The sequence below is a fragment of the Canis lupus genome, chromosome 9, assembly GCF_003254725.2.
Source record: "Canis lupus dingo isolate Sandy chromosome 9, ASM325472v2, whole genome shotgun sequence".
Taxonomy (NCBI): Eukaryota; Metazoa; Chordata; class Mammalia; order Carnivora; family Canidae; genus Canis; species Canis lupus.
Genome location: NC_064251.1, coordinates 14,024,707 through 14,037,067, shown reverse-complemented (window position 1 = coordinate 14,037,067; position 12,361 = coordinate 14,024,707). Strand labels below are relative to the sequence as shown.

General features: G+C 40.7%; 1 protein-coding gene across 2 annotated transcripts; it reads right to left on the bottom strand.

The window, feature by feature from the left end:
* Positions 1-1,981: 1,981 nt before the first annotated feature.
* KPNA2 (karyopherin subunit alpha 2) lies at positions 1,982-11,218 on the bottom strand. 2 transcript variants are annotated; one of them, XM_025436686.3, is made up of 11 exons: positions 11,080-11,218; positions 9,683-9,780; positions 9,397-9,534; positions 7,771-7,859; positions 6,710-6,978; positions 6,154-6,248; positions 5,793-6,056; positions 5,365-5,598; positions 4,923-5,105; positions 3,174-3,323; positions 1,982-2,329 (listed from the first exon to the last, which is right to left on the bottom strand). In XM_025436686.3, the coding sequence occupies exons 2-11, from the start codon at positions 9,755-9,757 to the stop codon at positions 2,237-2,239; spliced, it is 1,590 nt and encodes a 529-aa protein (XP_025292471.1). In that variant the 5' UTR covers positions 9,758-9,780; positions 11,080-11,218; the 3' UTR covers positions 1,982-2,236. The 2 variants fall into 2 exon arrangements, with proteins under 2 accessions (XP_025292471.1, XP_025292472.1); XM_025436687.3 differs by lacking the exon at positions 11,080-11,218 and adding an exon at positions 10,557-10,701.
* Between the last annotated feature and the right edge of the window lie 1,143 nt (positions 11,219-12,361).

The window sequence follows — 12,361 nt, the reverse complement described above, 5'->3', positions numbered from 1 at the left end:
CCTGTCCATTACTTCACTATTGGGTCATGTTTTCCCTCTAAAAACAACAGACCTTATGCTTCTTACCAGTGTGTATTCCACTGGTCCCTCTGAGCCCACTCAGCCTCAGCTCTCTTAAAACAAAAACCTATGGTGTCCAGCTTTACTTCCAAGATTTTTCTCACATTCAAGACTTTTGAGTCCAGGATCTTAGGGACTTACCTTTTGAGCAAGGGTAGGAAAAAAAGGGCAGTGGAGCAAGTAGGTGGGAGCAGGAAGGCAGTCTGTGTAGTTTCGTGACTTCTCTTCTGCCTCTCCTCTATGGAAGCCTTTGCATATAAAAAGCCGAGAAAATGACCAGGGCTCCCAACAGGACGCCCTAAGCTCAGGAGGACGGGATGTAACATGCCTCGGTGTTCCAAATCAAAAACTTGGCTGCAGGAGGTACTTTAAAGAAGTATTAGCTGAAGTATTTGCTATTTCTATACGTAAATAAGCATTAAATATTATTTCATAGCAGGAACTTTAAGCCTATTCTCTGCAAAAGGCAAAACGTTACGTATGTATAGGTTAATGAACTGAAGGGTTAAGAATATCATGTTCAGGGATCCCTGGGTGGCGCAGCGGTTTGGCGCCTGCCTTTGGCCCAGGGCGCAATCCTGGAGACCCGGGATTGAATCCCATGTCAGGCTCCTGGGGCATGGAGCCTGCTTCTCCCTCTGCCTGTGTCTCTGCCTCTCTCTCTCTCTCTCTCTGTGTGACTATCATAAATAAATAAAAATTTAAAAAAAAAAAAAAAAAGAATATCATGTTCATTCATATCCACTGAGAAAGTAAATGGAAATCTGTTGCATTATACGGATTTGCAAAACTAGCATATTTTAAAAACTGAATATAGTAGCCCTTTGTGGTCCTATCACACTTTGAGTCTTCAACCCAAATGCCCACCCCCATCACGTCAGCTCTAGATCGTCTATGGCAAAACAACCAGGCAAAGCTGTCCAATATCAGCAGTGGAGGCTTGGCTCATTACTTTTCCATGAATCAAAGGAAAAAGACAGTAGTGCTTTTAAGGTGCATTTCATTTGTCCTTAGGACTAGTGGGGCTCCTTATTAACCCTCCCTTCTCCTTCCCCCAAGCCCATTTCCTATGCTGCTAATAGTAACTATTCCTTAGATTAGTGCCTTCCAACCTGGACTGTACAGGAAGAATGTATGGGGATTAAAATTAAAATATCAGATACTGGGACCCCACCCCTTACCAATTAAACAGAATTTGTGGGTAAACTTTCCAGGTGATGCCAACAGCTTTGAAACCATGTTCAGCCTTGAAGTTTGGGAGGAATGAATTCTACTTGTAGCTTGAGACTTCTAATTTTATATATATAAATAAATAAATATATATATACACATGTGTATATATATTAAATTTTATGTACATGTATATATTACACACGCGTATATATAAACATCCTAATTATGATTAATATGCATACATATACACACATACATATATGTGTATAATATGTGTATGTATATATGTATATATATATATTTTTTTTATTTTATTTATTCATGAGAGACACAGGCAGAGGGAGAAGCAGGCTCCATGCAAGGAGCCTCACTCCCTGGCCTCACTCTCACTCCCTGGCCAGTGAGATTTAAAGGAGATATTGGCTGAAGCCTTCTGGGAAATTCTGTTCATTTTCTTATGCAAACTTCTGAAAAATTCTATTCTGGCTGGAGTATAGTGGATATGAAGCTGCAAGTGCCAACAGCCATTACTGACAAAGAATCGAAGCAGCCTAGAGCAAACCCAGAGCTCAGAAGTGGGTAGAAGAGTTATGACTCCTGTATCTTTGAGGACATCACAAACCTGATATCAAATGTCATCTGCCACCAGAATTACACCTCTGGTTGGTCACATTGGTTTGGTTCTGTCACCCTTCATCTGCAATCTTAAGAACTCCAAATTAGAAAGTAATGCATAGGAACGGTGAGGTAGAGAAAAGGGTGGAATTTAATCTTTATTTACAGGACACTGTAAGATAGAAGATTCCACATAGAAATAAGCAACCCACTGAGAGGAGGAGCTTCATACAGTTTGTACAGTTCAGAACTGGTCAAGTATAGTTTCGTTGTAAAAAGTGCTACAATAACAAAACACATTTAAAAAAGAGTTCTTAGTAGAGAAACAGTAAGACAAACTTCTACCAAACAGTACACAACAAACAACTTTCTGTCTCAGCTGTACAATCTAAAAGTTAAAGGTCCCAGGAGTGCCATCCTGAACTTGGAATGTATAGCCTTCAGAGGTAGTTTCGGGCACAACATTCTGATCTTCCTCTTCCTGGAAGTATTAAAAAACAAAACCAAACAATATAATTTCACACACATAGCACATTTCTAGGAAGTAGCCTGCCTAGAAGTCTCTATTTACTCTTAAGGTCTTCATCTGCATATTATACTAATCAATGCCATACCATATTTCAGTATTTGAAATAGTGGAGGGAAAGCTGCTGAAAACTTGCCAATTCAGGAGCGCCTGGGAGATGGAAGATTCCGAATGGACTAAGGAATGCTACCACAGCAGACTTTCTTCCCCACCTGTCACTTTTCCATAGGAAATGGGAAGATGGGGATCCCTGGGTGGCGCAGCGGTTTGGCGCCTGCCTTTGGCCCAGGGCGCGATCCTGGAGACCCGGGATCGAATCCCACGTCAGGCTCCCGGTGCATGGAGCCTGCTTCTCCCTCTGCCTGTGTCTCTGCCTCATTCTCTCTCTCTCTCTGTGACTATCACAAATAAATTAAAAAAAAATTAAAAAAAAAAAAAAAAAAGGAAATGGGAAGATGGCCTATTAGCCCCAGAAGATGGCAGTGGGGTTGGCCCACTTTTCCATCATCTCCTATACAAACTTACTCTCAAGATACTCTAAAGTCCTTAAGACTGTTCATTCTAAAGAAAGAGGGGTAATTTTTAAAAAAATTTTTTTAATTTCTAAAGATTATATGATCATCAAGCCAAATATTTAAGAAGCAAAATATATATATACATTATGTCCTACTCACACTGATATTTTGCCATATTTAACAAGGTCACAGGGCTCATTTAAAAAGTATAAGGAAGAAAAAAATCTTATGGGCTTGACTTTGTGTATTTTCCAAATTCTTGTTAACTTTACCATGTTACTCACCTCTACAGAGAAATACTTCTCAATCAAGTTTAATGAAGCTTTGTACACAGACTCGTTTTCATGGTTTTGTAGAGCTTCAATTTTGTCCAAACCCCCACATTCTTCAATCATTATACTAAGTTTCTCAGTTTCACCTAGTTTCTCAGCAGCCTAAAAAAAATATCCAAGTTTAGTGGAATTTACTGAATGTTCTATTTTAATGAAAACCGTGAAAAAAAAAAAAAAAAAAAAGGAAAACCGTGTTTATGTTTGGGTATTGATGGATCTCAGACAACCACTTTAAAGTTCCTTCAACAACCCTATGAGATGGTTTTATTTCCAGTTTACATTTTCAAAAAATTCAAGGTGATCAGATCTATACTTGTTCTTAACAACTACTTCTGTAGCTCTCAGCTAGATCTTACAGTAGGTCTCAAATCATTTCTATGAATCAAAATCACCTGGGCAACTTTAAAAATGTTATCATAACCAGGCAGCCCCGGTGGTGCAGCGGTTTAGCGCCGCCTGCAGCCTGGGGTGTGATCCTGGAAATCCGGGATAGAGACCCACATCAGGTTCCCTGCATGGAGCCTGCTTCTCCCTCTGCCTGTGTCCCAGCCATTCTCTCTCTCTCTCTCAATAAATAAATAAATTAAATTAATAAAAAATTAAAAAAAAAGAAAGTTTAAAAAAAAACAAAAATAAAAAAAAATAAAAATGTTACCATAACCAAGTTTGGTCTTTGATGGGAACAGAATATTACTGTTTTATAAAAGCACCTCAGGGGTGCCTGGGTAGCTCAAGCCAGTTAAGCATCTGACTCTTGGTTTCAGCTCAGGTCATGGTCTCAGGGGTTGTGGGACTGAGCTCCATTTTGGGCTCCACTCTCAGCATGGAGTCTGCTGAGATTCTCTCTCCCTCCCCCTTTGCCCCTGCCACACATGCTCAGGTTCATAAATGAATGAATAAATGAATGAATGAATGAATGAATGAAAGAAAAAATCTTTTTTAAAAAGCACCTCTGATAACATCAAAGTGTAGTCAAGGTAGAGAACCATCGTCTAAGGACAAAGATGGCCTAAGGTGTATAAAAATAAACATCCCTGATTGGATTACTTACTGATAATCAAGAATTTATTAGGTATAAAAATGACATTGTGGTTTTAAAGTCTTCAAATTTTAGGATACATAAATCTTTACAGATTAAATAATTTATTTGCTTCAAAATAATTTAGAGGGTTTAGGTAAGAAGGAGTAGAAAAATAGGCCAAATGTTGACAATTTATTTATGCTGGGTGACAGATACACCAAGCATCATTATTCTAGACTCTTCTAGGTAGAATTTCCATAATCAGAAGTTTAAAGTCATTAGGTAGGACCTACCTATCCCCAACCACTGTGACAAAGTGTCATATGCTAGCATGCTCGGGTCAATTAGGAAGGGAATCAGAAAAAAAATAAAATGGATAACTAAGTCATCAAAATTTAATTTCACCATAATTCAGTAGGACATTGAAGAATTAAAGATTTCTGACAAAATAGATAGGAATGAATTGTGTCCACATATGGACTTGATTTAAATTCAGGTCATCCCCTTGTCATCTCCTTTAAATCTCTTATAATCCCTTGTCACGTCTTACCAAGAGTGTGGCCCACATAAGCAGCCTTTCTAATTCTGTGGCCTACTGAGCAAACTTAGCTGCCCTCCCGTGGGTTAAAATACCATCCATTACCATCAAGCCCAAGTTCAAATGCTACCTTATAACTTACCTGAAAGATGTTTGAAATGGCATCTAGAATAACCAGAATAATTTTGGTATCTTTTGCAGTTAAGAGGTTCATCAATGGTTCTATTATGCCACAATGAACGAGGTATACAATCTGTTCAACTGTTCCACCACTTGTATAGTTGGTCACAGCCCATACAGCTTCCTTTTGTGTCTTAAAGTCTGCCTAATAAGCATAAGGAAACAAGTTTAATTCAGAACAATTGTAAAAATAGGATCCCAAAAGTATGGTTATAGAAAAACAACTCTAACTACCAACAGATTCCATCTAATCTTAAGTGAAGGAGGTTACTGGCCACTATTTAGCAAAAGGACTCTAGGTAGAATCCAATATTGGCACATTAAGAATCTTATCAAGCACAGCTCTACCAAATGTCCATCCATAAATACTAACATTCTTTGACTAAATACTAAGACTTCATTACCTTAGAGAGAACACCAACGAGGAATGGGACTAATCCATGATTCACAACTTGCTGTATCTGGTCCTGGCGACCAGCTGTGATGTTTGACATCGTCCATGTAGCTTCCTTCTGAATATTAGTTTTGGGGTTCGTTAGCAGGCTAGGAAAGACAGCAAGTGCTCCTGCATCTATTACAACCTGAGTCTGTTCATCTGTCCCAGTGACAATATTTCCTATGGCTCTTAGTGCAGGAGTCTGAAAAGAAAAAGAAAAGAAAAAAAAGTTGATGCCAGTGGTTATCTTTTATTTTTTCCAGCACTGCTCAAAAACTCTATAAAGGTTCTGACAAATCAGAGGCCCATCATGGCCTAAAATAGGCAATGTCAATTGTTAGTATCAACTGACCATGCTTAAGGTTTAATATTTTTAGCTAAAAGTTAAAAACTTACCACAATGGGTAATTCAGTAGCTCCTAAAAGCTTCACAAGTTGGGGCACAACTCCTGTTTTCACAACCATTTCAATCCGTTCATTTGGACCATCAGTAAGGTAGGAAATGGCCCAGCAGGTATCTGCTAATACTTCTGGATCATCATGATGCAGGAGACGAACTAAGGTAGGAAGAATCTGCTCAACAGCATCTAACGGGGGTGCTGGATTCTTGTTGCGACAAAGGTTTGAGAGTGTCCAAGTAAGGTTACGTAAGTAACCACACTGAGGGGAAAGAAAAATGCAGTGAGAACTCCTGTGTATTTTCAGGGGGTGGGAAAAAATAAGAATCAAGAAGTAAACTAACTTATTAGTAACTTACTGCTAAAGATGACATATCAGGAACTGCAAGGAGAGCCAACAGTGGGTCAACTGCACCATACTTGATAACCAAGTCTCGAAAAACTGAACCATCACCTAAAAAAAGGCAAGGTTAATTATAACCTACTTGTCTAGCACCATCAATATTCAATGACTGAGTTCACCAGTGTCCTAACGCAAACACAATACTCTCGGAAATTCCCTAACTTACTTATATGCCATTAGCAGCCCTGATAAGCACTGGAAGCAAACAAGTTTAAATCTTAACACACAGGTCACTCTTACTTATGGACAAGGCACTTCTCCCAACCTCAGTATGATCAGAGATAGTCCAAAGAATTTTATTTATTTTTTTAAAAAGACTTTACTTATTTATTCATGAGAGACAGAAAGAGAGAGAGGCAGAGACATAGGCAGATGGAGAAGCAGGCTCAAGGCAGGGAGCCTAATGTGGGAATCGATCCTGGGAATCCAGGATCACTCCCTGGGCCAAAGGCAGGTGCTAAACCACTCAGCCACCCAGGGATCCCAGTCCAAAGAATTTTAAATCCAAGTACCTGCAATGTTTCCTAGAGCCCATACAGCTTGTTCACTGATGTGGGCATGGGAAGATGCCAACAGAGAAATGAATGCTGGGATAGCACCTCCATCGACCACAGCCTTGGTCTGTTCTGATGTCCCAGAAGCAATGTTAGTGAGGGCCCAAGCAGATTCAAACTGAATAGGACTACAATCAGTTCTGCCCAAGAAGGACACAAATTTTGGAATCAAACCAGCCCGGATTATGTTGTCTATGGGGGGCTGTTTTTCCCTAGAAAGCAGTTTCCTAAGGGTAAACAAAAAAAGAAACAAAGTTGAAAATGATTAACAAAAGTAGTTTGTGTAAAAATCAATTTAAAATGCAACTTAAGAGTTTAGAGCTAATGCACTATATGTTGACATATCCCGGAACTTAAGGGAGATGAACAGACTGGTTGCATAGTATGACCACATATGGTGTCTTTAACTACCTTTTTTCCCCCAAAATAAAATATTACCAATAATGGAAATTTGCTATTCCCCCAGAAAACTACTTTAGATCTTTTTACTTTAAAACTGACAGAATTACACTGCCATTCTTAATTTGTGTTTCCTTATCTACTAGTGAGGTTAAACATCTTTTCCTTCGTTATTTGTCACTTGGATTGTTTTTTAGTACACTGTCAAAATACAGAAATTACTCATTCTTTCTGTTAATGGATGTCACAAATATTTGTATTTGATAAAAGTTAAGAGTAAGCACACCCATGTGTTTGGGCCCATGGATGTGCCAATCCCATTTACTAAGTAATTCCTCCTTTCTCTATACCAACCTTGGTTGGTGCCACCTTGACAAAAACTGTTAATTTACTCAAAAAGTACACCAAAAGGTTAATAGCAATTATCACTGCGGGGGTGAGTAGGACTTCAGGCAATTATAGAAAAATCATACTTTCTTTCACCTAAGGGAAGATTCTAATGCAAACAGCCTTATGACCAACTTAACCTTCATTTTACTGTGCCATCTGTCTCTTTCCCATCAAAAAATCCTAAAGGGCTGATATCTTAGGTTACCCATGCTATAGCAGAAAAGACTTACCTAGCAGCTTGAGTAGCCTGGAGCTGGCTTTCCAAATTGTTGCTATTTATGCCTTTGACAATGTCATCAACAGACCAATTTACAGTGCCCTGCAAGGAAAGTGTGACTAATTTCAAATGATCTCTTTTAAGATTAAATATAAGCAATAAAATCCTTACTTGCCATTGTGAAGACATTTTTAGATTTATAATCAGGTACTAAAAGTTTAGCCTTACATTTAATTTTGGCTATCAATCAATTATTCATGGTTTTGTATGCAGAATAGTGCCAAAACTTGGTATATGACTCACTGGAATCTCCAGTTGTGGAGTATCATCCCAGCATCTCATCAGTAAAAGGAGACTGCAAACAATTTAATAAATGAAATTCAAGCAGTCTGAAGACTGGTCCTACAGTCTCAATCACTTGCATTTAGATATGCTGTTAGGGAGAAAGGGATGGAGTTATATAGGCAGTGTGCTGGAGATTTTCATATGTAAGCTTATAATCTATGCATTTCCATAGTACAGGGCTACAAAAATGTTTCATGTTGTGATCATAGTAGAATGGTTTGAGAACCAGTGCTATAGTTAGCTCAAAAAGACAACACCCCTGTTCCCACAGGTGCTTACAGCTTAAGAAGGAAAATGTGAAAAACAGACAACCATAAAACAAATGGTGAATATTTATGTTGTGTTAGCATTTACTCTCCATTTTTAGTGCACATCTGGGATGCTATGGGAATTCTGAAAAGGAGACATTTTTCCTGCTAGGCTGACCAAGGAGTGCTGTAAGAAGATGGGATTTGAATATAGTACTCTAGAAATAACACATAGGTATTAACTATTCAGTGAAAAACAGTTTTTTGAACTACTAAAGGTTCTCAGTATCTTTGAAAGATACAAAAAGATAAATCTGAAAACCTAAGATTGATCTAATTAAAAAAAAAAAACTTCAAAGAATATGGATTTAAAACTACCAAAATTTTTAACAGAGAAAGAACAGGTCTAAAGCAGTATTTTTAAGACTATGTTTAGGTAAATAGTATGTGGCACAGAATGAAGGGAAAGATAAATTAGAAGACCATCTAAAATAGTTCAGGAGGGAAAAGATCTGAACAAAGCTGGTGACAAATACAAAAAATAGGGAACATCCAAAGAAGCCAGAAAGTGACTGGTTCTAGACACACGAACTTTCTGTTAACACAGGAATGGCCAGTCAAGGTCCTGAACTGGTGGCTAGAAATGCAGGGAAATCTGAAGGGAGTTCAGAGCTAAAGGAGACTTCAGAATCTGTTTCAGTACATTACGGAGACCAGGAAAGAAGACAACCCAACAGAATTACTGACTGGGAGAAAAAAAAAAAAAAAAAGATCATTAACAGAGTTGACAATTAAAACCATTAGGCTAGGAACATTATTTAAGTTTCTTCCTTTCTTTCTTTAAGTAGGCTCCGTGCCCAGTGTGGAGCCCAATGTGGGGCTCAATCTCACAATGCTGAGATCAAGACCTGAGGTGAAATATGAAATAAAGAGTCAGATGCCTAAGCGACTGAGCCACCCAGGGACTCCTTGCTTAAATTTCTAAGAAAAGCACCATATTGATTTTGTGGGTTTGCCAGAATTCACAATCTAAAATATATATTTACCTGGTTGTTGCGGTTTTCCTGCAGTGGAGAGGTAGCGTCATCAGGAAATGAGCTTACATTTCTCCTTTTCAGCATCTGGTCATCCTTCTTCGCTTTCCTCAGCTCCACATTAACTTCTATTCGGCGCCGCCTCATTTCCTTGGAAGAAGATAAACCACTTCACCCACTATATCAATTTTTGTGGCTAAGTGAGAATATTTATTTCAAATTTCCTCAAAGTTCTGATCACTTCCCAAATATCTTTCCATTTAAAAAATAGCATAGGAAAGCAACAGAAGATACTCACCGTACTGTCTTTCCCCTTGTTCTTGAATCTGTTAAGGCGGGCAGCTGGTGAATTAGCATTCTCGTTGGTGGACATGGTTATGAGACAAAGGAAGAAAGCTGTAAGATGGAGGAAGAGAAAGAAATTTCCCATTTATCATTTTGCTTTGTCAATAAGAAGAGCATTAATAGAATTACCAAGCATATACTGGACCCACACTTGTATAGTAGAGGACTAACTTCCTTTTTCAGCACTATGAAATACTGAACTGGCCCAACAGTATTAGTCCCCTCCTCTCCGAAAGGCTGAGACTTCCTGGAACAGTGCTGTCCATCAGAAAGAGAAAGCAAGCTGCATAAATTGAAAATTCCTGGTAACTACATTTTTTCAAAAACGCAAAAAGAAACGGGAGAAATGAATTTCAAATCTATTCCCTCCGGCCCAACACGTCCGCTATACTCTCCTTTCCACATGTTCTCCTATTTCGAGCTAGATAGATTTTACACTTTTCATACTAATACTCGGAGATCATGTGCGTACTTGGGGCTTACAGCACAGCTCAATCCGGGCTAGCCACATCGGTTTGAGGACTCACACACCACACTGGACAGTGCAGCTGGGACCAACTGAACACAGGGTGGGGCAAACTGAGCTCACAGTTAAAACCGACGTCCTAACGGGCCACAAATCCATATTCCGGAGGCTCTCCCAATGGCCAAAACAGGTCCATTCTCCACACTTGAAAATTAAAGGAGTATGTGGCACATCATCGCGTTACGGAGGCTTCCATAACCCTGCGTGTCAACACCGAGACCTCGAGACCCAATTCTGCATCCTCAGCACCCGGCAAACATTTTCATTCCCAAGAAACGCTCTCAGTTAGGCGGCTACTAACCCCGCTTCCTTCAAACAGAGCTCTTTCAGAGCGATCGCCAAGGGAGGACAAAAGTACAAGTCCTCCTGGCAATGTGCGGTCTTCCATTCCGTGATGTTCCCTGCCGACGCTGTGTCACAGCCGGGCCTGGGCCTACGTGTTAAGAGACGGTTCTTCCAACTGCCACCGCCCCCCCGCCCCGTCTCCAAGCCCTTCCCCTGCCCCCCACCCGGGAAGATGCAGCGGGGAACGGGCGGAGGCGGGGCCAGAGGGGACAGCGCCGCCCGGGCCTCGGCGATCTTCTGGGCCGCGACGCGCCGCAGCTCCCGCCGCGGTCCGCAGAGCCTCAGCGGCCCCCAAACCCAAGCAATCGCACCGCGACACGGCCGCCTCCTCAACGAACGACGCCCCCAGGCCTCGTCAACGACGGAGGCCACAGCCAGGTCGGGCGTGGAATCCGGGCCTCCCCTCCCGCCACCACAAGCGGGGCGCGGCCTGCCAGCCTGCCGCTGCCGCTCGGGCCGGGCCCTGGCCTCAGTCGTACCTCCACGGCCGGCTCAGGCTTCCACGGGAGGCGGTGCGGGGCGCGCAGGCCGCGGGTCAGCTGCCCTCAAAACGTCCACCGCGGATCAGCCCAGAGACGGTGTGGCTCGTGCTGCCGGCCGGTGCGATTTAAATTTCCCGGTGTCCCCGCATTCCGATTGGCTGGTTCGAGCCTACGCTGCGCTCCCATTGGCGGATTTGAAAAACACGTTGATTTGGGGGGGTCATGGGGCTAAGAAGGAGAGAAGAGAGCATCGCGAGATATGGGAGAGGCCAGGCAATCCCAGAGCGCTTTGCAGGTGGATGAAGAAAGACTCCAGATCCCGGCGTGCAGCGGGCCAGTGCGCTGGACTTTGGCCTCAATCTAGGGGCTCTGCGGGGGGTTCATGCTAGTGAGGTTGCTCCCAGGTCGTTTGCCTGGGCAGCTGCTTTAACCCAAACACCACAACTGATTTCCAAAATAATGCTCTTTAAAATTCTTGAAAGAGAGGAGGTGGGTAAAAAAAGAAAAAAAATTTGATATAGAAACATATTGCTATGAGGTTTTTCCTTGATGGGACACAGTAGGAACTTGGCAGGGGTTTCTGGCCACTATGGAAGGAAAGGATAAGGCAGGTTTGGGCTGCATTTTTTAGTTTTTATTTTTTTAACGTGAGTTAGAAAAGACTGCATAGAAGCCACAAACATGGAAACAGAAGGTTTCTTAAGCCTATTTCTCCAGTCTTTTACTTTTAAATAATTTAAAATACAATAAATAAATAAATAAATAAATAAATAAATAAATTCAAATACAGAAGAATTGCAAATCCATACCCAGATTGGCCAAATATTAACATTTTGCCACATTTGCTATTTCTCTATGTACACATGCACACACACACATATGTGAGTAAAAGTAATATGTAAAAGCCACGTATACATTTCTGAGCCAATTGTAAGCATTTCAGAAATTATGTCCCTTAACCACTAAATACTTCATTTTGTATCTTCTAGTAACATTCTTTTATATGACTACACCACAGTTATCAAATTCAGGACAAATGAACTTTTTTTGGTTTTGTTTTAGGATTTTTTTTTTTAAGTAATCTCTACACCCATCATGAGGCTCAAACTCATGACCCAAGATCAAGAGTGGCATGCTCTACCAACTGAGCCAGTGAGGGATCCCAACACAACTGAATTTTGATGCTATCATGTATTATGTAGTATGTTCAAGTTCTGACAATTGTTCCAATATGTTCTATGCTGTATTTTACACTTCTCTGAATAAAATATTTGCATTT

Coding starts and splice junctions, on each gene's coding strand:
- KPNA2 (XM_025436686.3), bottom strand. CDS start 9,757: ATGTCCACCAACGAGAATGCTAATTCACCAGCTGCCCGCCTTAACAGA. Junction 6,057..6,153: donor CTGATATGTCATCTTTAGCA/GTAAGTTACTAA, acceptor CTTTCCCCTCAG/TGTGGTTACTTACGTAACCT. Junction 3,324..4,922: donor CCATTTCAAACATCTTTCAG/GTAAGTTATAAG, acceptor TATTTTTTTTAG/GCTGCTGAGAAACTAGGTGA.